Source organism: Grus americana, chromosome 3, assembly GCF_028858705.1.
Source record: "Grus americana isolate bGruAme1 chromosome 3, bGruAme1.mat, whole genome shotgun sequence".
NCBI lineage: Eukaryota > Metazoa > Chordata > Aves > Gruiformes > Gruidae > Grus > Grus americana.
Window position 1 is genome coordinate 90411449 of NC_072854.1, and position 27586 is coordinate 90439034.

At 37.6% G+C, this 27586-nt stretch overlaps 1 protein-coding gene across 9 annotated transcripts in view; it reads left to right on the forward strand.

Annotated features, from left to right (window-relative positions):
- Positions 1 to 27586, forward strand: part of BIRC6 (baculoviral IAP repeat containing 6) — a 188518-nt gene that overhangs the window by 115527 nt on the left and 45405 nt on the right. For 8 of the 9 annotated variants that reach the window (XM_054820680.1, XM_054820685.1, XM_054820682.1 and 5 more), the window contains 7 exons: positions 3041 to 3208; positions 4922 to 5095; positions 8331 to 8527; positions 10669 to 10969; positions 13699 to 13916; positions 16226 to 16390; positions 18398 to 18566. In XM_054820680.1, the coding sequence (XP_054676655.1) occupies positions 3041 to 3208; positions 4922 to 5095; positions 8331 to 8527; positions 10669 to 10969; positions 13699 to 13916; positions 16226 to 16390; positions 18398 to 18566 (1392 nt within the window). Of the gene's footprint in view, positions 1 to 3040; positions 3209 to 4921; positions 5096 to 8330; positions 8528 to 10668; positions 10970 to 13698; positions 13917 to 16225; positions 16391 to 18397; positions 18567 to 21255; positions 26216 to 27586 lie in introns of those variants that run through there. The other variant, XM_054820687.1, reaches the window with a different exon arrangement.

Genomic DNA, 27586 nt, shown 5'->3' on the forward strand with positions numbered 1-27586 from the left:
TTGGATAATATAGGAATATATTGGTATTTGTGTGCTGTTACTGTGGTATGGTGTGGTGGGTTGACCCTGGCTGGAGGCCAGGTGCCCACCAGAGCCGCTCTCTCACTCCCCTCATTCACTAAACAGGGGAGAAAAGGTATAACAAAACGCTTGTGGGTCGAGATAAGGGCAGGGAGAGATCACTCACTAATTGTTGTCACGAGCAAAACAGACCGAACTTAGAGAAGGAATTAATCTAATTTATTACTAAGCAAAACAGAGTAGAGGAATGAGAAAATAAAATCAACTCTTAAAACACCTCCCCCCACCCCTCCCATCGTCCCGGGCTCAACTTCACTCCCGACTTCAAACCTTTCCCCCCCTCAGTGGCACAGGGGGATGGGGAATGGGGGTTACGGTCAGTTCATCTCACGTTGTTTCTGCTGCTTCTTCATCCTCAGGGGGAGGACTCCTCTCATCGTTCCCCTGCTCCAGCATGGAGTCCCTCTCACAGGGTGCAGACCTTCAGGAGCAAACTGCTCCAGTATGGGGTCCTCCACGGGGTCACAAGTCCTGCCAGCAAACCTGCCCTGGTGTGGGCTCCCCTCTGCACGGGTCCACTGGTCCGGCCTGGAACTTGCTCCAGCGTGGGCTTCCCACAGGCCACAGCCTCATTCAGGTGCCTCCACCTGCTCCAGCGTGGGGTCCTCCAGGGGCTGCAGGTGGAATCTCTACACCCCCTCATCCTTCCTCCATGGGCTGCAGGGGGACAGCCTGCTTCACCATGGTCTTCACCACGGGCTGCGGGGGGATCTCTGCTCCGGCGCCTGGAGCACCTCCTGCCCCTCCTTCTGCACTGACCTTGGTGTCTGCAGAGTTTCTTAAATCTTCTCACTCCTCTCTCCGGCTGCAAAAGCAGTGTTTTTCTTCTTCTTAAATATGTTATCACAGAGGCGCTGATTGGCTTGGCCTTGGCCAGCGGCGGGCCCGTCTTAGAGCCGGCTGGCATTGGCTCTGTCAGACACAGGGGGAGCTTCTAGCAGCTTCTCACAGAAGCCACCCCTGTAGCCCCCCCGCTACCAAAACCTTGCCACGCAAACCCAACACGTATGGGTATTACTACCTCTACCTTTTTTGTAGTGGTTGGTGCATCGGAGTTTCATAACCTACTTCCACAATATTCTTTGAAAATAAAATATTCCATGTACTTTGCCTAACAACTGGTGGTACTCTGCTAAAATCTGTCAGCTGGAGATGTAAACATAAACCCATGTGATTCCACTTGGAAACCACACATACAGGATTTTCTTCCAAAGCATTCTCCTTCTAAAAACTAACGTGAAGGTCCTTCTGAAATCATTCATGTAAACCCTTCTTCTCCAAAACTGTTATGGAGGTTATAGATTGAGCATAGATAGTAATTTTGCAGTGGTACAAGAAGGCTACTGTTCAAATGATGGCTGTAAAGATCATTAGTCTTTCGGGTTGAAGTTCTGGGGTGTGTGAGAGATTAATGAACTTCAAACTACCCTTTTCCTATCTAGCTTTCTGCCTTCATTGAGCTACCTCAATTTCATTTACACTTCATGAAGCATGAAGAGATGCTGATTTCCTTTGACTTCTGGCACCAATATTTCTTAAGCTTTTTATTTCAGGTTTTTGGATGTAGATATAACTCTAAAATCAAGTGTTGTATAGGGCAGCAGTTTCATGGATCTTGGTATATATTTAAAGCTATACAGCATCTTTCTCTGGAAAGATATTTGCAGTAGGTGCCACTTAAACAGGGTAGACATGTTTTGGTAAGATCTAAAATATTAATAGGTCCAAGTGAAGAGTTAAAACATGAATAAAGAATCTGGGAAGAAAAAAAATAATATACCAAGCTTAAAGATAGGGCATAGTATAGTAATCCATATCTCGTCCCATTTGCATCTCTGATGATACTGCCCGATATAGCCCATTCCCTATTTAGAAAGCAGACTTAAGTTTTTTCTTCCTCCTTTTGTTTGTATTATTTCCAGTTAAGTAAAACAGTTTAAATGCAAACCTAATTCATTTGCATTTGTTTTTACTACCTGTTTGTGAAATCTTCTTCTTTTGTCTTTATGTTTTTATATATTCTGGTGTTTTTTTAGTGTCCTCAGAGCCTCATGCAGCCAGTGTTTAATTTGTTCCCTATTGGTAAAATTAATAGAGATGGTATTTGGAGCCTGATCATCCTGAGACAAGCTAGTTTAATATACTGAGATTATTAGATTTGTGTATTGTAGTTGCTCCTACTGATCAGCTGAAACCAGAGTGTATTACAGAATTTCGGGGGTGGATGTTGTTAGTTTTCTGGCTGCTCTTGGCTGATTTTAAGGCAGTAGTTGTATGAATCTTTGTATATGGACCTGCTGACTTTATTACTTGATCTGTCACCTGCGTAGAAGGGTACATGATAGCAGTATAATTTCACTGAACCTTAAGTCAACTTAAGCTGTCCCAAAATATGGCAGTCTTGCTATATAAGCTCAGTAAACTTTTATGTACCTATTCTGCCTTTTAGTTTTCATGCAGTGTTTACTTTAAAGGTTTTGTCATAGGCAACTTTAGAAGCATATTTGAAGACACCTTTCATCACATGTGCTATTGTCAGTACTGCAGCTGAAGTCACCTTTGTAGGTCAGACAAGTGGTTGTTATTGTTTGCCTGCTGAGATATGTCAGTTTAGAAATTTTTGCCTTTCTTGCTTTCAACTGAAAAAAGAACCTAAAAAAGTTTTCCTGTAGGGCCCATTGCTAGACTAAATTTAAGAGCAGAATCAGAATAGGTTTTGACTTTAATTTTTATTTTTTTTTATGGACAATATGATCTAGTACAGTTATGGTTCGGTTTATGTTTGGGGCTCAGGAGGATGCGCAGCCTTGTAACTGTAAAAATACCAGGATTACATCCAGATATATTTTATACATGAATGCTATTCTGATATTTAATTTGCCAGTGCCTAGTTGAGCATCTTGGCTGGCTGAAGTTACTAAATACCAGAATGACTTTGAATTTTTTACTTCTGTATTAGGTTTGAAATCTCAGTCAAAAAGAGCTGTTTCATCCACCCCTCCACGTCCACCATCAAGGCGAGGAAGAGTGATGGCGGATAAAGTAGGTACCTCTTCCTCAGGAGGAGAATCTTCCAGCAAGACCATTAGTGTTCCAGTCTTTCATCTATACCATAAACTTCTACCAGGTAATTTTAATATTTTTTTTTTTAGAACTTCAGAATTATGGTCTTTTTCAGTGGCTGAAAAGTGTTTATAAGGTGATTCACATTTTCTTTGACCTGCAAGGCAGAAGTAAACTGTTATTTGTGCTCTATTATTTCATGTTCTGAGTGGGCAGCCAACTTGCATTGCTGCCCTAAAGGTTGATTTGCCAATTCAGGAATATTCTTGAATTCCATAGTACTTGTGATTTCAAACCCAGCATGTCTTAAGAAGTTAGTCACATTTTATCTATAGCAGATATGTACTCATATTTTATAAGCTACCTGGACAGAGATGGTAGCAGTGTTGTAGTTGAGGCATAGAGATAGATATCTCTCCTATAGAGAGAGATTGGTGTAACTGGAGTTCTTAACCTTAGATCAGGGATAAAGGACAGGAACATGGGTGAAACACTTCAATGTTATGCAGAAGAGCTTCTTAGCTGTTTTATGGTATAAAAACAAGCAACCGGCTAATGGAATTAAATAGTAAACTTCTGATGAAAATCACTTTTGCCAAATAGCAAACTAAATTTGGAACTTATTACAAAATTGTTGGCTTTGTAGCTATCCTCTGGCAATTATTAGAGGGATCATATACCTGGATTAAAATATCTAAAATTGATACAGTTACTGCTACTATTTTAGAAAAGGGATCGAAACTCAGTGCCTGTTTCATTATCTAGCTGGTAAAGGTTGACTGTCTATTAATGGTACTGTAGACCATTCTGTATTTGTGATCTGGTCGATCACGTCTTGTGCAACAGCCAGTTACCAAAAAAAAAAAGCCATAGAAAGCAGAATCAGTGATGAAAAAAAGGGCAGAAAATGTCTTCACTTGCACAATGGCAAGATATTTTTAATTTTCATTTCTTAAGACACCATCTTCCACTGAAGAAACAGGTTGCTACTAAAGATCTTCCTGGAACTTGTGTTACTTGATTAAATACAGTCAAGATGAAATGGGTGTGCTACGTGTATTGTATGATCCAACTCTAAAACATTTCACTTTAGATGTAAGTCTACTTGTTATCAGGGAAAAATTGAAAGTAACTGGTCATTTCAGGGAAGAACATATTCTTCATAAACAACAGAGTGGCCAAAATCTTGATTTGGGTAATCAGTTTGGGCTGTATTGCACGTGCATTTCAAGTCTGCGCTGCTGCTGAGAAAAGTATTCCTGGCAGTGCCATTCATTTTTTTTTCTTGCTGAGTTGTGTCCCAGCACAAAGAGTAGTGAGCTATGCTTGGGACTAATAGGACTGAAAAAGAATTTCAAGTTTCTTTGTTTTCCATCTTTTTCCACTTCAGCCATTTTACCTGATAGTCTCACACTTTTATGCCACCACAATTCAAGGGTGATGCAGGGTTGGGGTTTAATAGTAGGGGACAGGCAGTACCTGCTTAAAATGCACATCGAATTACAGCCTAGCCATTTGTTAAGTATGCCAAGTGCTTGGGCTCTCAGCACAGAGCTGCCTTAGGGAGTGTTAGCATAGTTCTTTGATAGTTGGTTCTAAACTGATGGGGCCCCTTTTCCCAAGAGAAAAAATGGTAAAATTAAGTCCTTGGTTTGGAGCCAGATAATATTTAGTCTACTTGGCATCTGTGGTGCAAGTAATGAACAGCACCTGGACATATATGTTAAAATAACCCAATCATAATCTTCCTCTCTGACTCAATGTCATTGTTGTTTAGGCCAGCCATTACCAGCTGAAATGACACTTGCCCAGCTTCTGACTCTGCTGTATGACCGTAAGCTCCCTCAAGGATACCGATCAATAGACTTGACAGTTAAGCTTGGTTCCAAAGTCATCTCAGATCCAAGCTTATCAAAAACAGACTCCTTTAAACGTCTTCACACAGAAAAAGGTGAGTGTTCTTACTTTTTTGGTATCTTCCTTTTTAAAATATTTTTATTTTGGACAAAAATGTTTTTTTATTTTGTTGGTAAGAAACAGCAGTTTTCTGTATCTCCTTGGATGATGTTCCTGAGCTTTCCTCTATGAGACAAGTACTTGTGGTAAAGAACAAATTCATTGCCTGTCTTTAGATTGTATCTGTAAGATGCACCAATATGATTGTTCTGGTTTCGCTTTCTTCATTGTAGTGTTGTGTATGATACGATTGTATGATTGTATAGATACCGCATATTTTATTTCTTGGCATGTATACCAGTTCTCTATAGTAAGTGTGCTGATAACCAGGGCAGATTGAGTAATACAAGAGCTGTTTGAAACCATATGACTTAGAGAAGCCTGTGATTTTTTTTTTTTTTTTTTTTAATTGTGGCAACTTGGGTACTTAAAAGACAGGGGCTTCTTGTAAAATCTATTCACTTGATAGATCAGTCTCCTAGAAAAGATAAGAAACAGAAAGAAAAGTTGGGAGGAAAAAAAAAAACCAAAACCCAAGAAAATACTTTTCTTTTTCTATCTGATCTGAGCTAAGTATTTCCTGACTCCAGGTAATAGCTGGATATACAGATCTCTCACTGTTGAGGTCTTTCCCTTTCAAATAATTTTGTTTTGTTTTGCTGTTTATTTAAATTCTAAACCTGTAATATTTTTCTGTTTGAAGGAAGGTTTAGTTTGGTAGTAGAGTTGCATGTGAAAACATGAAGGTCCTCTTTGAACTTCGATTAAGTTACTAGGTGGTTGGGGTTTTTTTTTAAACTTGAGACTAATACTTTTGAAAATTTGACTTTGTCATTACAAATACATTGATCTGTGGTGCTGTACAGCAAAACACTGGTTACATTCAGGTGTCTCTCAATCACCACTCATCAGTTATGAAGGCTAGTGCTACTGCTTTTACATTACTAGCTTTTGATATCTATAGCAATCATTCTTACGTATCAGTATTTCCTTTTTTGCTACTTAAACTAGACGTTTTTTATCTGTGGTGGATAGATTTTATAGCTTCACATAGTGTCTCCAGAGCTGCATTTACTACTGCTATACTTGAGGAAGTGTGTCATTTATTTATATTTCTTCCTGTGTGCTTCAGTGCCTTAGAGACCAGCAGTTTTCCATAGCTGAAGTGCATGACTTCAGTGAAAACTTGCAGAGCGTTCATGGGGGTGAAACGGTTTAAATTGGGTTGTAAGAAGATTAAAGCACGTACTGGAGAAGCATGCTTAAGTGTAACTGCTTGCAACAATATTTATGATGTGAAAGGAGTAGCTTTATATATATGCTCATCATAAAAGATCTGCCTATACTTTTATTCACTGATAACATATTTTTCAAGTGACTCTTGCAGAGAAGCATTTGGCCTTAGTGATCTTTCCATGCATTCTGAGTATCTGTGTGTGTGTATTTTCTTTTCCTTCTTTGGGAAGGCTTACAACTTTTTTACGCTATAAAACAGTGAAAAAGAGAGGGGTGAGTCTTCCTTCAAAATCTTTATTTTAAAATTTGCCTTATCAAGGAAATCTAGCCTTTCTTGTGGTCCGATCAATTCATTTTATCGCAAACAATTGAACTGTAGATCATGTTCAGCCTGGCGTGGTGGAATCCTCCACATGCCTGACAGCAGGCGGTCCCTTGCTGAGACCAGCATGATTGCAGACATCCTTACCGAATATCTGTGGTGATAGGGAAAACTACCACAGAGGTGGTTTCTGTTTGTATCCTTACGCACAGTAGACATCAAAGTTGTATGTACTGAAAGTGTTATGATTGGGCTCTTTCTTACAAGGATTATCCTGCTTTGGAAGTGTATGTGATGTTTTCTATTTCTCATAGTCCATCAAGTCGAATTAAGGAGAACTGATGTACATACCCCTACATATCCTTGATAGGAGCTTTTTAAATCTGATACTTTGATCACATTGCTCCATAGGGATGTGCTCCTCCCACAACATATGCATGATGTCCTTGTAACCTGGTGCTTCTTGCACATTTAAAAGTTGAGAATTAGGATGGGGAAAGACCTGCTGTTTCCTATTCCCTTTCAAATTAGGGAAGAAAAGATTTTAAAAGATAAAGTACCTGTGGCTAAAACTTTTTTTAAAAAAAAAAGTTGGTTTTGGTAGCTGCATGAATGCTTTAATGTGCTTCTCTGTTTTTACAAGTATAAACGAAATGATAGCATGTGTGCATCCAAGTATTTTAAGTATAATCATGGATTTTCAGCTGGGTGTCAAACTGCTCATAGCAAAGAGACACTGAGACTACTTGATCTATGCTGTCTTTTGATGTGGGTATACTGTGAATGCTTTGAGGACCACTCCGTTATAGTATTTAACAACATAATCTGCAATACAGGTTCTTTAGATGAATTAAATTGAATATTCACTGTGAAGTTTGCCTGTGGTAATGAGCAGAGGGTTAATTCTTGGCAAAATGAATCGTGGTGGGGTTCTGTGTATACAACCTATGTGCATCATTGTATAAAATGATCATATTTGTCCGTTGTACAAGATATTATGGTGCTTAGTCATAAACTGGGAGTATGGAGGCTAGTAGAACGTTAAAAATAGAGATCTTGATCTTTTTTTATGGGGAAGAATAAAATAACATTTCGTAGCTCTGGCAGAGGGGCATTTTGATACCTCACGGAGAGGAGATGTGAGAATGATGGGTGAGCGATAGGCGACAGGACTTTATGGATGGTGAATTAAATGATGGGAAAGAGGAAACTAAAAAAAAAAAAAAATCTTGTTCAGCATTTTTGAGGAAAAAGCAAGACTAATTTAAGTAAGGTTATCTTTCTTATCTTCAGCTATAAACTCTTTATCGGAGCGTAACAAACCTACTGTTACCTCCAAAGGAAAGACAGTGTTAAAAAATGTCATACTTCCAAAGTTAACAAAATTGTGAACATATAGATCAAATTCTAATAAAACATAAAATTCTAATAATTAACATGTAACCCTGTATAAATAATCCCAAGCTATGACATGGATCTGCCATCATTGGGAAAATGTACCGCAAATATATTTTCTTTTGATACTCTTGTACTCATTCATTTCAGTTTTTTGACTTTGGTTTTGCTTATGACGGAACTGCTACTTTTGAAGTATGCTTTTAAGTGAGGACAAAGAAATAAACACAATATTGATGATGGTGTATTAATTCCTTTTACCCCTGTGTTTTTGTAGAACATACAGATTTACTGGGACCTTGCCCTGAAGATGAAGCAATCAGTCCTGGGGATGAGTGCATGGATGCAGTTCTAGATGAATCGCTTCTTGAAACCTGTCCCATTCAGTCTCCGCTGCAAGTTTTTGCAGGAATGGGTGGATTAGCCCTAATTGCAGAGAGACTCCCTATGCTTTATCCTGATGTAATTCAGCAAGTGAGTGAAAAAATCAGCATAGAAAAGCATGCCGCGTGTTGTGTGTGTTTGTTCCAGGACAGTATTTTCCTCATATTTCTCTATGGTTCAGTTTGACATCTCAGTTATGTGGGGAGGCTGCTTTAAAATAAGCAAGTGCATAACTCCATGGCCCAGTCCAACTAGACATGCTGCTTCCTTATGCATTTTATAGGCTGCTTGAGTAGCCATGTCCTTGTGGAGCAAATGTATTAATTCAGTGTTGCTGCTTGCCTTGCTTCTGTTAATTCATAAAATATCTTAGAAGGGACAGTAACATAAAGTTGCTGATGAACAATAAAGCCATAGTTGCTTATCATTTAATTGCTCATGTGAATATACCCTCAGAGGATTTTTTTATGGTCAAGTGAAATTCAATTCTCAAATTTATAAATAATAAATAACTGTATAATCTTAATTAACTTTATAATCATAAATAGTATAGCTAAAATAATATAATGAATAATATTTATGTTATTTATTTTGTGTACTTATTAGATATAGAATTTTTCTGGAGGCACTGATAGGCTTTTCAAAAGTGTCAGTAGTGGCATTAGTGTGGAATTACTCCTTTGGCTGCTGTTCTAGGCACACAGTCTTTATTAAAAAAGGAAGAAATAACCTGTGAATTATTCAAATTCTATTTAGCTAGAATAAATTTAAATTTTAATTTTTTGGCTAATATTCCTAATAGGAAAGATTGCGAATATCTATTCCTTTTGAAATTAAGTTAATCACAAATTAAGGGTGCTGTTCAGTACCCTGACTGCAAAACTATGGCAAGAATAGTAACCCTGTATTGAGACTGGATAATTAGTATGAATCCTGTGTAAAAAGTTCTGTGAAGAGGTTTTAGAAGTCTATTATCAAACCTGTTCAAAAATTAAAAGTTAAGGAAATGTGTTCACATAAGCAATTACTGTATTTTGAAATCCAAGTGAGATAATGTATACTCTGTATTGAAGAAGACTGATTCATGGAATTGTGCAACAAATGAAAGGCACTTACGACCACGAGAAATTTTATCCCTTTTTTCCTTCCTTTTATACAGTCTTGGGAAGTTATTTTCTTTTCACAATTTTTTAGCTTTAAGTTTGGATTCAAATACGGAATAAGAATTCTGTGATCCATAAAAGCAAATCAAGTACAATAATACCAAATAGAAGATTCAGAGTGAAGACTGCTGAATTCTCCAGACTCTTCATTCTTTAATTTTACTTTTCTATTTCTCTGTGTCACTGATGATTAGAATAAATACAACTAAATATGACTTTGACTTTTAATTAGGAATTTGGTATTCTGAATAAATACTGCAAGGGCTTTTCAGAATAATCTTTTCCAGTTTAGATCAGTCTGGTGATAAATACTAAAATTTTAAATATGATTGTATCAGTAATAGCATAAAAGCCTGAATCATACCCTCATTTTAACTGAGTGTATGACTGTTTCCTGAGGAATTGTGCAGCTGTTACCCCCTTAAACTCTGACTCCCATCATAATGCCTGGCTGCGTAGTCTGCTGTTTATAAAACAGAACTACAGATTGTCATTTTAGAGAATAATAGTAATAAAGCCTGCCAAATCAATTGAAAGCCCAAAAGGAGCACATGAGTTGCTACAAGACTGCTAAGATACCCAAATTTCTTCTTAGTTTTTAAAGGTATTATGATTAATTGTTCTCCTTTTTGCAATGCGTAATTAAAAACTAAACACTTGAGTTCACACTATTTAATGTAAAAAATAAAAGGGCCATTTCTTATTTAACAGTCTGATATATAATCTTGGTGTTGTTTATTTCTGGGTAAATTATGTCTCCTATGCCTCTGGATTTTAAGCAACACGTTTTTAACTGAGGATTTTAGGTTGACAAAATACAATTGCTTGCTTGTGTAGATGGGACTTTTTAGAACGATATTGAACGGTATTGAAAATGCAACAAGAATGCCCTTTTTAGCCATTTTTCCTGGTCCCTGTATCTGTAAATGGTAGTGTATTTCATGTGACTTTTTAATGGTGTCCTATATTAAGATGGTAATGTCCTTTAGATCCAAACTTGAATAAAATTTTTGGCTAGGTGATTAACTGAATGATTACCATGTTTTTTTGTTGTTTTTGTCGGTTAAGGTGAGCACTCCGGTGGTTACATCAACCACGCAGGAAAAGCAGAAGGACAGTGATCAATTTGAATGGGTTACCATTGAACAATCAGGGGAATTGGTGTATGAAGCACCAGAAACAATTGCTGCAGAACCTCCACCGATCAAGTCAACAGTTCAGACTATGTCTCCCATACCTGCGCATTCTTTGGCTGCCTTTGGTTTATTTCTTCGTCTCCCGGGCTATGCTGAGGTGCTGCTAAAAGAACGGAAACATGCTCAGTGTCTGTTGAGATTGGTGTTGGGAGTTACAGATGATGGTGAAGGAAGTATGTGCTGCAATTACTATGTTTCTTTGTAGACCACGGCTAGATCGTTTTAGTTACATTTATTTACACTGCAATGTTTTTAGCAGGAAGTTAGAATTGATTTGTGCAGAACTGTGTTGCTAGCATCTTTGATAGCCTGTTGTCTCTAAATGTTAAATTCTGTCTGGCAAAGTTTTGTCACAGTCATCAGTATTCAAGTGTTTTCATCTAGATGTCAGTAATTGTAAAATAACTGCTGATAAAACTTACAATGACACTGTCAAGATGACAGTGTGCTCGGACAGAACAGTCTGAGTAGCTGGGTATGCTCAAGTAATTGAGCAAACGTCATGTAATTGTGCAACCAAATGCAAAATAATATGGATAGGAGCATAGCTACAGCAGATGTAGAATAAACTGTAGAATAGTACTGTTTTAGAAAAGGAGACAAAGATCTAAAGGTCATAGTGATCAGATTAGCTGAGCAGGAGCTCTGCCTTAATGGTGTGAGTTCAGAGGGAGAAATGGGATATTCTTCAATGAATGAACTGATGAGCTGAGATACAATTTGTAGTCAGTGTCTTTGCAACCAAACCTGGAATTCTGCATATGGTTCTAATATTTGTATTTTTTAGTGTTTTGAAAAACTGGAAGAGTGTATGTGAAAGATGTTTTAGTACTTTTAAGATATTTCCTTTCATTACGACTTTGAAAAGAATGCTGTTTTTCTATGCAGCAATCAACTGAAGTTAGTCTCTGTTCAGTAGCCTGTAGAGTGGTGGACAGCATGTAGCTCAAGACCAACTGAGAAACTAAAAGTCTTGTCTACTCTCCCTTCTGTTTATGTTTTTATTTCTCTTGTATTTAGGTACAGGTCAGTAGACAAGGATAAACTGGATAAAAACATTCAGTCTGGCTGCCTACTCCCACCTAATTTGAGTAGTAATTAACTGAAGGACTATATTCAGTCCCTCAGATTTTTGTCCTTGAGTGGTTCCAGTCCCTTGCTATTGCAAAGAATTTTACATCCTTTTCTCTTTTTTCTTTTTTTTTTTTTTTTTTAATAAACTCAAACCAACTCAAAGCCTTAAAATTTGGGTTGCTTTTTTGTGTCTGTGTGTGCATCCACTATTGCTATTGGAACACAGTTCCAGAACATCATTTTCCTGATAGGTAGGGGCTGCTTTAATTTTCAGCATAAATTTATTCATGTTTGGTTTGTGCCCATTTATCATTGTGCCAGTATTGTTTCTCATCATAAATAGCTCTTCTTTCCCTGATGCATTTGTTGAATTGTATTCCCTCTTAGCCTTTGTTTTTGCTGGACTAAACAGTCAATTTCTCCATTCCCTAAGACAAACATCTGAATTCAACTCTTTATGAAATATGGGATCAGTTGTACACAGTAGTCCACGTTAGGTCTCTGTATAAAGCATTAATATTTTCCTTTTCTGTTGGAAATGCATCTTTTTATACACCTAGAATCTCTTTACTTTCTCACATAATATAAAGAGCTGGGCTTACAAATCCATGGCTTATAGATTTAACAAGGATTCAGTTGTCTGCAAAAAGAAGTTGTGGGCATATATGTTTAGATTTTTTTTTTGTCTCCTTGTCATTTGGCTACATCTGAAGTATACTGGAAGTCTGTCAGATGGGCTTTTTTCCAGAGGTGTTCAGTTTTATTTATGAAGATCCCAGACAGAGGACTTTTTGCTTCCTTATTATTATCTTTACAAAGAATATCAGACAGATATGAATTAATTCATGTGTGTATGCACGTGTGGGTGTAGATACATGTAAATACAAATATAGCCATACATATGTGTAATGTATTTCAGTTTAGACCTCTGGATGATGATATGGCTGATTAAGAATGAGGGAGAAAATAATATATTTATAATAAGAAGGAAACTTCTGAACAGACTTGGCTATTTTGAAGTATTTTTAGTTTGTCAAATATCTCTATTTACATATACACTGGGGAAGGAATGTGAAATGCATTGTTAAATACAGAAAAAATTGAGACACTTTCCCAAATCTGAGTATGTTGCATTACCTGTAACTCTATTATTTGAAATTTGGCTTTTAAAAGAAGTAGTTTTTGCTCATAATGCAAAAGGTTAAAAAATTAAAATGATTCTACTACAAACTTCAAACATGCAGCTAATCTAATTAAAATTAGGTTAGTATTTCACCATGTATTCGGCTTGAATAGCATCACAGCTTGGATTGTGTCAGTGACTTAATTCCCAATTTGGGCACATGAGTATAAAAAAAATCCTAGATCATGATAAGCTCCTTGTCAGCTGAGCTGCTATTAGCTGACCATGTGCATTCTTTAACTTGCTATAGTTGGAATGGTGGAAAAAAAAGAAAAATAATCCGAACCACCTTTGTTTTCTTCATTCAGAAATACAACCTGAAGTGTAGTCAAATACAGAAGTATACTCACTATTATTCACAAGCTAAGGGGTTTTTTTTTCCCCTGGAAATGGTGAATGTGATTTTATAACTTTGGTTCTTAGCCAAATCCATAAAGGAAGTAAAGAAACATTATTTCTTCTACACTCTTCTGCTGAAAATTTTTTGTGAAGATAAACCTAATATTAGATAGCTTACTATATGTGAATGCTTAAGTCCTTAGTATATTTCCGTATGTGTTGTTCATAAACCATTGCACACATTAACAGGCTGTATTGAACTCTTGAAAGAAAATATGGTTTTAATATTTTTCTTCTTCAATCTAGGTCATATCCTGCAGTCTCCTTCAGCAAACGTACTTCCAACTCTGCCCTTCCATGTGTTGCGTAGTTTGTTCAGCACTACACCTTTGACAACTGATGATGGAGTACTGCTTAGGCGGATGGCACTGGAGATTGGGGCTATCCATCTTATCCTTGCTTGTCTGTCTGCTCTAAGCCACCATGCACCAAGAGTGCCGAACTCTAGTCCCAACCAGGCAGAGGTGAGTTTAGCAGCAGAATAATTGCCAATGGGAAGCAGTAAGAGTTTTAACTATAAAAAAGAAAATAATCTCCATGCTTTCATTATAGTCTAATTTCTCCAGAGTTGGCATTTGAATGAAGAGCTAAAATAATTAGAAAGTACTTGATTAAGTAATTATCCTTGCATGTTGCAAATAAACATAGTAATCATGAAATCTAACCAACAAAGAAGGCTTGTCATGAAGCATTAAGGTGTAATCAGTTTCTTTCACAGTACCTTCTTTTTCAGTGCATGAGAGGCATAATGCTCAATGGATGGTGGTTCTTTAATCCTCATTAGATAGCATGACTTTATTACCTTATTTAGCATTCATCATCCAAACTCTACTGGCTGCAAATTATTTCCTTTTAAATGCTTCACAAATGTAAATGAGTTGTGAAAATTAATGAATTAATGCAGAGACTTTTGTATTGCCTTTTTACTGATGGGGAAATAAGATCCAAAGACAAAAATTTTCCATAGCATTCAAGATCGCAAGTCTTCAAAATTAAACTTTTTCAAAGTACTTACTATATTGTGCTACTATCTATTCAGAACATGTATCCCCTGATTTTATTTTTTTTTTTAGGATTATGAGCTGCCATTTCTGCATAACATACCAATTGTTTATAAAAGCGTTCAAAAAACATTCTTGAATTGCCCTCTTTAGCGTATTTGTGGCAGAGGCTTGCATGAAAAATTTCCTTGTGGCTAGATATGGCTAAGTAGATGCAAAATATAGGTCTGTCCATATTTTAGCAGCTCTGATACTGATGAGGGGTTGAGCAAGGAAGAGATGAAGCTGTGCATGAAAGTAATTCACTTTAATGCCTAGTCAAATTTAAGGGGAAGCTGAGATATTCTGGTCCTAATGGGGTATCAGGCTGCTAACACATTAACGCCTTAGCATTATTGCGCTTTTTGGAGGGAAAGGGCAACCATTAGTTCTTATCTCTGTTTCAGTTCCACCATGACCTCTTAAACACATTGTCTTCTCATAATTCATATCTATCAGGTGATAGATGGTAACTTGAAACTATGGATCCATCAGGCCTGCACTGAGGCTTGTACTTCTGGGGCCAGGCTTTCCCTTAGGTGCTTTAAGTCAGTGCTCATGACAGTCCTCTTGAATGTTAAAGGCACAGCATGTTAATGAGTCATGTAATGAGTAATGTCTACAAGAGAATAACCACACAGCTATTTAATCACCAAGATGCATTACATTCCCAATATAAAAGGTAAATAGTGATTCCAGACTGCTGTCAGTATGGTATTTCATAGGTGATAACCTTTTTTTACCCTTGCAGTCTGTTTATACATAATTTCTTTTCCTTCAAGTATAATCCTGAACAAAGTCATTGAAGATCTGAACAGAAAATGAAACTTTTTCAGAGCTGTAAATCAAATATTACAAATTGAAGTTGGGCACCTACTCACCTGACCTGGTTGCCAGTAAGGCTACTTGTCACTGAGTAACTAATGAAAGTAGCAAGTGTTCACCACTTAGGAAAATGAGGTCACTTGTTTAGGATGCTAAATATATGATTAGGAAAGCATTAGTTTAAAAAGGCTTATCAGAGATTTTTCTGCATCCTTTTCACCAAAGATCTGATAAACTTTCAAAATTAGCCTAAGTAAGTACTTAAATAGTTTTGTAAGGGCCAAGCAGTATAATACTGGAGTTATGTTAGTAAAATGCAGTGATGATGACCATTGGAAAAACCTGTACACAGACCTTTGGAAAAATGCTCTCTCTCAGAACATTTTAAGGACGAGGTATTTTCCCCCGTTATCTGGAGAGGAAATAGTGTGCGTTTCAGTGACTCAGAGATCATGTGTCAGAGCTATACATGTATCTTACACGTTTCGATTGTGTACTTTCGATGGCATTTCTACTTACATTCACTTCATCTAATTATGCTATTGAACTTGACTAGGTGTTAAATAGTAATAATAAAGATCTGTGATGTTTAGCATGATATAGATTAAGTAGCATTTTAATAGCTTTAATCATTTAAGCAGTGGCAGTATCTTAAAAGAGAACAAAAATGGGCTTACAGAAGAATCACTTGCAACAATTTAGCGCTGACCTGTACTGGAACTCTATGTATGTGGCAGAATCTTTCCTATCTAAAACTTTGAATTCCCCTGACTCTCAGTGATATCTTTATTAAGTTAATAAACTGGGATTACCTTCTTTTGCAGGACAAAGGCTTTCTAAAGAATTGGTTCATAAGATGAGAAAAGTAAAATTATTGTGGGTTTTTTTGGTTTTGTTTTTTAACTTAGCCACAGGTGTCAAGTACACACAACAGCGCATCAACAGAAGAACAGCAGTTGTACTGGGCTAAGGGTACAGGCTTTGGAACAGGCTCCACAGCTTCAGGATGGGATGTTGAACAAGCTTTGACTAAGCAAAGGTTAGAAGAAGAGCACGTGACCTGCCTTCTACAGGTGTGTAATAATGAAATTTTGATTAATGATAACCACTTGAAACGTTAGAACCTGGATAAAAAAAATCAAGCTTGTATTTTTTTCAGTCACATAGCACAGTAATTATGGTATTTGGGGGAAAAAAATTAGTTTAGAACTGCCTCTCTACATGAAAAATAGAATAGATCGTATTTTGAGTGAGACTGTTTTCAGACGTCAGTAGGCTGCTGCATAAAAAGACCTAAGTGTGTAAGCCTGGGTGATAGTTCTGAATAGACAATGAACCAAGATGCATTCCAGTGTATTTCCCTGGAGCTGTCATATATCTCTGTGGACATAACTGCATTCGGTAAAGACTCTCCATTAAAGGAGGAGGAATGCAGGAATAGGCACTTTGTTGTGTGTGCCAAATAATCTTATCTATTAATTTCTCATGTATTTTTGCTCTGCTTTAAGGAAATATCCACAGTTGTTAGTGGTGTCCATGAATATGTTATGCCGATGTAACAAAATCTCACTCATACATCTATAAAATCATGAGTATATCAATTAAATGACAGTAGTAAATCACCAGTGAACATCCAGATCTTAGTAAAACTCTGATGTGTTCCAAATGCTTCGTGCTAAGGAGAAGAAAGTCCTGCTTAATTAGGCTTTTCAGTCCATTGTGAAGTGCAACCAACCTCTGTTATCTTAGGTCAGTGTAGGGAAAATGAGATTCTATCTAGTCATCAAAAATTTCATTCACAGAACTGTCAGCTCAAATGCATTAGCTAACCTCACTGCTGGGATAGAGCACAAAGGAGATGAAACTCTGAAAATGCCCATGCCCTGACTGATGCAGATATCATTTTGATGTAATCAGTTATTCCAGTCACTGTAGATTGCAAGGCACAAGTATCACATCCCTTGCAAAAGCAAAACAAATAAAATCTAAAACAATTTTCGTAAGCAAGAAAGAGGAAGATCACCTGAATTATTCTTGGCGAAGTTTCTAGGCAGTATTCTGTATTATAACATGCAGAGGTTTAGCTACAGCTGCCATAAGTCCTGAGGTAAGGAGGCATTTGCATTGGGTTGTCAGGAATTGTAGGAAGAAGTAGAAAACCCTTCAGTATTTTGCTGAAGATGTCAGTCAGTTGTACAGCAGACTTTGCCTAGTCCCTTCTCTAGGAAGGTTGTTTAGAAAAATTCTGTTGTAGGGAGTGCTGATAAGATGCTGCAGCAAAATACCACAGGTAATGGGGTTAGAGCAAAGAGGGAGAATGAAAGAAAGAAGAGGCTAAAAAGGTGAATAAAGCCTCTGAGACTTCAAATAATACAGCCTTTCAAGCCTTGAAGTTACTTAATTTGAGAATATGACTGCACGAATCAGACTTGTGGAAGGGCATTGGGTTGTACGTCTCCAACGCAGGTACGATAAGGGCCTGTGAACTCGGCAAGGACTACCCTTGGGACGAGCAGGTGTGCAGTCCTGAGGCGAGTCTCCCGCCGTCACTGAGGGGAAGGCTGCTCTTTGTTTGCTGAAGCAAGAGCTGTGCTTACAAGTGGTTGTTTCAAGGAACTGTCATGCTTGCCGTAAGTTGTTGTTTCATCTGTAAACCCTGAAGTCCCATCCAAAAGGAAGTTACAAGTGTTTTTAAAAAATCTGCAGTTTAAAAAAAAATACATATTTTATTGCTAGAGGGTGTCCTGAAGTGAATGGGGCTGAGCAGCAGCATCTGTGTGAGCTGGCAAACTCCTGCTTCAAGTAACTCCAGCAGTTTTGTCAAAATTTATATTAATTGATATTCTTAAAGTAATTCAGAATTCTAATAGCTATTTAATTTTAGCACTAGCCAAAGTTGGAATCATAATCTAATGACTGTATACAATTTCTTCTGAAAGATCTTTGGGACTGCTGAAATAAATACCAGTACTGAATTAGCAAAATAGTGTAGTAGTATGGTGTCTTCCTTAAGGAAGGAAAGTCAAAGTTCTTTTGGCTAAAATAAATCAGGTTCGATTAAATATTTTTGTGTATTTCAGGTTCTTGCCAGTTACATAAATCCTGCAGGGAGTACATCAAATGGAGAGACCCAAACTAGCCATGAGGGGAGAGGACAAAACAGCAGTGCTCTTCCATCTGTTCTCCTAGAGCTACTCAGTCAATCTTGCCTCATCCCAGCAATGTCGTCATACCTCCGCAATGATTCAGGTAAGGTGTCTTTGTCTCCTTCTACATCAAAGCTGGCTTACTTCTGTCAAATAGGTTTTTATGTAAACAGTAGATAGTTCTGGCTAGTTTCAATACGTTGGCCAGTTTAGGATTATACTAATGGAACATTCACTTGAGCCTTAGAAAACAAAATGGGAGTGTTCGTTGAAATACTCACTTTGTTCTAAGAGTTTAAACTTTGGTTTTTTAATGTCTTTTTTAAATTTGAAATTTCATTTTTAAACTTGAAATTAGCAGGAAAATATTATTTTCATCTGAAAAGTTTATATTTTAGTTGTTCTGTAGACAATACATGGAGAGAGAGAGAGCGCGTTATACAAGATCATGAATCTTTGAAGAAAAATGTTAATTTTGTGAGAATATTTGAGCAGGTATATGCATGAAGTTGGTAAATGTTTCTCATACTAGGGCAATTCTCTTTTACTTTGATCAGAGCCTTTTCTGCTTTATTTAGGAAATATAAAAATCTTAAAAAGTCTGTTACCTGTTAAAGTCTGTTATCAAAATTGCAAAATATTTCAAATATATGGGAACAATGAAATTGTTGTTGGGTTTTTTAAAGGAAAAACAAATTAGTCTTAGGTTGTCATTACATTTCTACTCATAAATTTAAAACAAAGGCATTTTGCTAGTTTCATCCAGTATGGCGTACCTTGCTTACCATTTCAGTTGTACAAGGTAACGTCAAGCAGTATGAGTTAAGCAAATGCCTGTGTGGAACTAATAGCAAAATCAGCAGACTGGGTTTGTGATTTATGTTCAGTCTCACTAGATGACAGGCTTTAGTATGAAGATATTGATAACCATTTTTTCTTCAGATAACTGTCAGCCTGAAGTTTTGAAACACTGCCTTAGCCTTAGGTTGAATTTTTGTTTAGTTGCTTTGTAAGGACGGATTTAATCCCTAAGTAGCAGAAGGAGTTTTTCTAAATCTGAATAATTTGGATTTGGACCCTTATTTCACGTCCTCTATTTTTGGAGTAACTGCTAAACATCTTGTCACATTATTGCAGTTCTTTTGAATGCCAGTTGTAGGGTGTGGTGATGTGAGTTTCTTAAAACAATGTCATAGCTTCGTGTTGAATTACACAGTATATTTTATCTCCAGGGTAAAAGAGAAATCATCTGTGTCTTAAGTATTTACAAAGCTACATAGGACTAAAACAAGAATGTGGCGCTCTCAATCTGTTTTAACTAGGGCATTACATAATCTTGTATGATGGAATGGAAGTAGTTCAAAAAGTCTGCTGGGACCTTATAGTAAAAATAAAAATATGAAGATATTTCACTTGCTAGTCCACAGTTTGACACCTCTCCCTAATTATGCAATGAATTTGTTGGTTCTATTTTGCACATATTACAGTGAGGAAAATGAACTCTGTAGCTTATACACCAGGCTCATTATTGCAGATGAAAATCTAATGCAAAACAATAAAGTAAAACGATAAAGTAACCTAACAGATACTCATAAATTCTTCTTTGTTGAGGTAGAAAGGAAAATGCACTGAAAGACCTGGCAAAAATGCTATGTTATCTAAAGGATGAAGCTGTTGGTTCTGAGTTATAGATGAATTGCAGCTGTTGAAATTGCTTTTTGCTCTTTTCAATAGCAGAACATATCTGTCTGTCTAAGTCACCTTTAACTGGGGAAGAGCAGTCAGATACCGATAGAAAAGATGAGGTATGTGGCTCATGGAGAGAGGTTCAGACTAGTTTGGCTTTCAGGGACCATTTGTTTTCCCAAAGTACAAAGAAAAGGCAAAGTTGCAGTGGGAAATCTTGATTTTAGGTATGTTTTCCACTGCTGGACTACTGTTATTTGTTGTTGGCAGGGGATGATCATGTGTCGTACTTGTGAAATAAAAATTAGTAAAGAGTGACCAAAGCAGATACATCCTGCTTTTTCATAAATGGATCTGTAGCTCTTAGTGTAGCAGCATTGTTATGCTTAATACATTGATCCAAGCGATAGTCTTGAATGCTTCCTGCTGTGTTTGTTCAAAATTCTATACATAAAACTATAATTAACAATGTTCTGGATTTAAAAAAAAAAAAAAAAAAGCTTTGCAGGCTTATATCAGTCAAGCTTGTCTTTGAAAACATAATAGGATATCAGTATGAGAGGGAAATGTGCAAAAAGGCATGACTTCTGGAAAGAATATCTTCTCTTCATGTATATTTGAGACAGATGCATTTAGTTTGAAAGGAGTCCCTGAAAATAGTTCGTCTTTGTGATAGCCAGGCATAATTCTAATACAGTAATTACCCTTTAGTTCAAAAGCAGACAGATAATTCCACATTAATGAGTCTGAGTTGCAGGTGATGCTGGGGCTCTTGGTATCACTAACACAGTGTCAGGAGACATAGCTGACAGAGGGCCCGGTTGTCACAAGAGAGACAGAGGTTGAGAAGCTCTGATACAATGCTCGTAAGACTGAAAAATTCTCTTTTCCGATAGGGCTGAATGCCTTCTCAGGTGTGTTGGGTTTGCATGGCAAGGTTTTGGTAGTGGGGGAGCTACAGGGGTGGCTTCTGTGAGAAGCTGCTAGAAGCTCCCCCTGTGTCTGACAGAGCCAATGCCAGCCAGCTCCGAGATGGACCCGCCGCTGGCCAAGGCCAAGCCCATCAGCGCCTCTGTGATAACATATTTAAGAAGGAAAAAAAACAGCTTTTGCAGCCGGAGAGAGGAGTGAGAAGATTTAAGAAACTCTGCAGACACCAAGGTCAGTGCAGAAGGAGGGGCGGGAGGTGCTCCAGGTGCCAGAGCAGAGTTCCCCCTGCAGCCCGTGGTGAAGGCCATGGTGAAGCAGGCTGTCCCCCTGCAGCCCATGGAGGAAGGATGAGGGGGTGTAGAGATTCCACCTGCAGCCCATGGAGGACCCCACGCTGGAGCAGGTGGAGGCACCTGAATGAGGCTGTGGCCCATGGGAAGCCCACGCTGGAGCAAGTTCCTGGCAGGACCGGTGGCCCTGTGGAGAGAGGAGCCCAGGCTGGAGCAGGTTTGCTGGCAGGACTTGTGACCCCATGGGGGACCCCACGCTGGAGCAGTTTGCTCCTGAAGGTCTGCACCCCGTGGAAGAGACCCACGCTGGAGCAGTTCGTGAAGGACTGTAGCCCGTGGGAGAGACTCACGTTGGAGAAGTTCGTGAAGGACTGTCTCCCGTGAGAGGGACCCCACGCTGGAGCAGGGGAACAATGAGAGGAGTCCTCCCCTGAGGATGAAGAAGCGGCAGAAACAACGTGGGATGAACTGACCATAACCCCCATTCCCCGTCCCCCTGTGCCGCTGAGGGGGGTGGAGGTTGAAGCCAGGAGTGAAGTTGAGCCCGGGAAGATGGGAGGGGTGGGGGGAGGTGTTTTAAGAGTTGATTTTATTTCTCATTCCTCTACTCTGTTTTGCTTAGTAATAATAAATTAGATGAATCTCCTCTCTCCATTCAGTCTGTTTTGCTCATGATGGTAATTAGTGAGTGATCTCTCCCTGTCCTTATCTCAACCCACAAGCTTTTTTGTTATACCTTTTCTCCCAGTCTAGTGAACGAGGGGAGTGATAGAGCAGCTCTAGTGGGCACCTGGCCCCCAGCCAGGGTCAACCCACCACATCAGGAGGAGCAGGAAAGGGAACAGCATTATTAGTAACACTCATGTACACAGTCTTCTAGTTTTCAGACCAGTGTACCTTCTGCTATCAAAACATACTTTCATTGGAAGAAGCAGGTAACTGTATTCTTCCTGTAATACGCTGGACTGAGAAATTCTGCATACAGAATACTAATACAGTGTTCCCGGGTTCTGGCACCCCAGCAGGTACAAGCTGTACCCAGCACGATGCTGACAGAAAATAGCCATTTTCAGCAACTCTAACTTTCTCAGACTTGAATGGATGCTAATGGTACTAGTTAAAGGTTACCCTTATGCTCACGGTATTCCTCTACTAGATTTTTGGTTTTGCTGTAAACAGTTGCAACAGCAGTGATCTTCACATATTACATATCTGCCTTATGCATAAAATTATGTGGGAAGAATTTTCTATAAAGAAATATAATATGCAATGAAGCTGCTGGGTATGTTGTTTCCCTTTATTGCACAGGAGATTGATCCCACTAGGGTGATACAAGATAGTAAGTATTTTGGTGTTGATGAGAATTTTGTATGTGGTTTAAACATGTTCAGTTAGCTGCACGTATGATACATCCTGCTTGTAAAGTTGTTTTGGCAAAATTCTTGAACAGTTCCAGTGTCAGAATATAAATTTGGCGTTTGTCACAGTTATAAATTTATCTCGGTTTTTTGTTGCTTAAATACGTTTTGCCATCCCTGCTAAATTTGCCCAAAACATACGTGGACTAGATTGTTCTAGATAAAAGCAATACCAATCAGATAAGGAGTGCTCACATATCATTTAATCTTTTAGAAACCTCACCTTGAAGCAGATCTTTACAAACCAGATTGCTCTGACACATTCTGCAGCTTCATCTGCATCAGAGCAAGGTGATTGTGAAGTCCTTGAAAATTGTGAACTGACCACTTTCATTAATTTCCATAATTGCTTTTTTCTTGTAGAGAAAGAAGGTTTATCTGTCTATGAAGGACTTTCCTTCTTATGCAAGGTAGATCATAGCTCTAGGCACAAGGAGCAATAGCTGCTGTAATCCTCACCCTCTTTCTTGATTATTTTTTCCTGTGTTTGTTTAGTATCTTGGTATGGCATTACTGTGGCTTTTATCCTCTTTCATTTTATAAATGAAAAAAGTTTATCTTTGTAACATGGTGAGTTTGGGGGTTTTTTTAAACATTTATGTTTATTCCTAAGTACTTAATTCATGTTTACATTGGTAAAATTCATGTCATTCTTAACTTCTGTATCATGGAACATCTAGTGTGTATTAAATGCTGAGCATTTATGCATATTTCACACCAAAATCTCTTCTGTAAAACCTTTTCACTGTTGTCTTGTATACAACAAATTTCATTTGAAAATTACCGCTGTAGGAACTCTTTCAAATCTGTGAACATTTCTCTCCTTGAACAAAATGCACAGCAATAAAACTTGTGCTGTGCAACAAGAGGTGCCCAACAAACATGTGACCGTCAGGTTCTAACTAGAGCACGTGGCTGTCTTGAAGGTGATAAGAGTTACTTGTCTGATGGACCTAGGTTTATGAAGACTAATACAAGCTAGTATTTACAGGTGGGAGAGAAGAAAGCAGTAGTAATAGTAGTCTTTGTAGTTAACAAGGTTTATAGAGAGAAGGCAGTGGAACGGAATCATGAAATAGAAGGAAAATCAAGTGACTCTTAGGACAGGGACTGTTTATTTTGTTACAGGCTTGGACAGTAAAAAGCCCAGTGAAGGTGGGATTTATCAGTGATACCACAATATTAGGTAGACTCTTCTTGCTTAAAAATATATTTGTACGAGCTTGTCCCTAAACTAGTATCTAGCAAACCCTGTGATGACTTAATCTTATTTAAAGCTGAAGAGTGACAGAGGTTTGGTACCACCTCTTCCTTGGAAGACAGACCTCATAGCAATTTGCACAATTCTGCCTGAACTCTCTTTGCTCTAATTCCCAGGCTTATAGGATGCAGGGGATGTTGTAATTTTAGCTGGGGTTTTCTCGCAGTCCTTTCTTCACATGCTCCCCTCTTAGCCACCCGTAGCCACCCTTCCTTCTTTGGTGGACAAAGATGCCATGTGATGTGGTCAGCATAGCTTGTGGTGGTACATTAGCTCAGTCTTCCTTGGGTTTGACTGCTGAGAAGAGATGATGCATTTCTACGTGAGGGCTTTATTAAAAGGATTGTGTTTACTGACCAGCATGTGCCACTTTGTAAGAGTCCAATATTAGCTTTTAATGCACCTTTCATAGTTTACCAAGTACTGCCGCACCCTGAACTTGTGGATTCATTAACGTTTGTGCTGCTTCATCCTGCCACCAAATACCTCATTGTCAACTTTTTTTAGTAAGTGCTATGGACAAATCTGTTAGAAGATGAATGTACTGAATTCTTTTTTTCTGCCTCTTTTGATATACCTTTGTTAGTTGAGTCTGTTAAAGTCATACTTTTGAGCGCTCACATCCTCACCTCAGAGCTTGAACTACACTAGATTGCCTGCTGAAGTTAGAGTATTTCTTTTCTATTAATCATACTTATTCTCAAGGCATTAGATGGTGGTGCTTTAGTTTTTGCGAAGTATTCCAGTTCCACTGGACTGAGTAGGCTGAGTACTTATGGGTCTCTGAAGTTGGTACATTGACCTTATTCAGCTAAGAGTACTACATCTTTATTAACTCATTTGTGAAAATGTGAGGGTACTACTGCAGTGTAAATGTTGAATCATCATAAAATTCTGCTTTTCCGTAGACTATTGTCTTTTTACAGTGTCTAATAAGAGGTAGTTGCTGTTAAGATATTTTTTGTTGTTGAGATTCTTATGCACATATTGGATTAAAGGTGTAAGAACCAGAGCTGTATACTGGATCTCCTTTAGCTAGAGTTAGTCTTAGGTTCGTATGAGTATAGAGCACAAGTATTACCTGTTAAGAGAGGATATCAGACTTCTGTTTTAAAACAAAATATAACCGGTATGCCGAGGCAGTCTCTAATGATAGTATTACCTTGTGACTTCCTTGAAAGGTTGAAAGCCTTTTGCTATAAGCAAAATTAGAAGTACAATGCCAGTTTAGACAGTATAATTACCAAAATTAAAAATTCCACTAGTATTCATTAACATTAATGAACTCATTCACTGGTAAAAGAATGATGCTGAACCTTTGCCACATTTGGTTATAATTTTGGGATTGCTTTTTATCTGTTTTGCTGTTGAATTGTTTACAAGAAAAGGTGCATTATCTCACTCCAGTGCTGGAGTACTAGTTGATTCACAATTTCGAGAACAGAGCTATGCACTGAAATGACATGAAATAAAACTGTTTATTTATTTCACAGAATTGACAAGTTTTAAATAACTTCAGGATCAAAATAAACAGCAGTAATTTCTACCTGAATTTCATATTTCTGTTCAATTTTCAGGTTCTTGTAACCTCTCATTTTAAGACCCATCTCAAATATCCTTGTATTATGAGATTAATGCAATAATATCCATAAATATATCCATATCCGTAGATATAAGTACATTGAAAAATTTAATAATGCATCAACTCTATTCTATAGTCCTAAATAAACATGAATTACCTGCATAATTTCTTTAAAATGTAGCTTAGTTTTGCAGAATGCTTTGGTGCTTCATATACTGAAAATGAGTATACAATACTAGAGATTTGCTGTAGACTATGGACAGTGAATAAATTTTCTTGTCTGCACATGTTTCCTTCCAGTGCAGTTCTGTTTATCATTTCTTCTGGATGAGCCAGTATTAACTCAGAGTGGCAAAACCAGAGTATACCATCTTCCACCTCATTCATCCATAAATCAGTGTGTTGCAGCGTAGTTTCTGCAACTGACTGAAAAATCATTGCCAAATTCAGTCTGTTCTAGATCCCTGACCTTACTTTATGCATGTGCTTGTTTCAAAGTGACTTCCAAAAGCTTAGTTGGTTTAGCAGTTACGAAGTTCTATACAGTAATAACCTATCACCTGTACAAGAGATGTATTTCTTTTGCTTGTCAGTTTATGGATGTAGTTTTGCAGCCTAGGAGAAAGAACTGAGGTGATTTTCAGAAATGCAGTTCCTCTATTGTTTCTCTGTGGCACATGTAATACTAAGAATAGTGTTTATTAAAAACAGTGTTTGGGGGGGTTTTTTAGTGTTGTTTTTCTACTGTGTTTTTAATCCTAAGCTTTCAAAAGTAGCTTTTCTGTTAGAAGAAATATGCAAGAGATATTCATGTATATAAAAGCTTCTATGATCTCAGACTGTCTGCAGCTTTGGATCTAATTCAAATACATACATGGGTTTAATTTAAAACATGGAAATAGTTTGATCAATTTCAGTACTCTAATCGCATGTTCCATGAAGTGTGCCTAAGAGTTGCAATTCCAGGCCTCAATCATAAATGGTACAAAAAGGGAAAATGTCTTCAGGACCTGGTCCAGAAAGAGACAGTACACTCTTCTGGCAGAGATATTAAACCTGTTTTCCATGCAACACCATGAATCCTTGTGTGCTATGTTTTATTTTACTTGAAAATAAGCATCAGGATGAAAAAATGAAAGCTGTATTTGACTTATGTTAAACACATTCTAAAAATGGTGAGATAGAAAACGTAACAAGATTTTTTCATTTGGACAATATGTATTAGTGTGTCATTGTAATTATTAATATTTCTTAAAAGAAGTACTGAAACTATTCTTTATTTTTTCACATGCCACTTTAAATGAGTTTTAATTAGAAAAACACATCGTCAGTATAGCATGATGATTTCAAATACAGATTCAGTAAAGGCAAGAAAATCTAACCTTTTTCAGCTTTTCACAAGACTAACAAAATGCTGCAGAATGTAGTCAATAGTTAAAACTTTATTTATAATATTACAATTTTTGGTATAACAGTGTTCCTGTTCCCACACGTATACATTAGTGTAAGTTACAAGCTTAAATTATGGTGATCTAAAAATAAAACCCTTTTGTCTGATTTCTGGTCTCAGCTATGAAGAGACATATTGCACAAAACCATAGAAAGCATCATGGGGCTTGCTTATATGTATTTATAAATTTTATTAATCTCTTTCTATGTTCTGATTGTTTTCATCGTTTGCTTACATTTCTTGTCTTGCATGTTTGCTGGCAATAAAACAGTGCCATCTCTGTTTCTGGTATTTGGATTTCATCTGCTATCAACAAGAAGTTGAATATCATCTGCTTTCATTTACGTAATTTAGCACCCTAGCTGGGCTCGCAGATACATTTAGCAGTCATTGATGCAGCGCCCTTAGCCAGACACTTTGCTCTGGAATGTTTTTGATAATCTTTTCAGACAGCGGGTTTTTTTGCTTTAAATTTAGAAATCATTCTTACCATCGCTGGTCCTTGC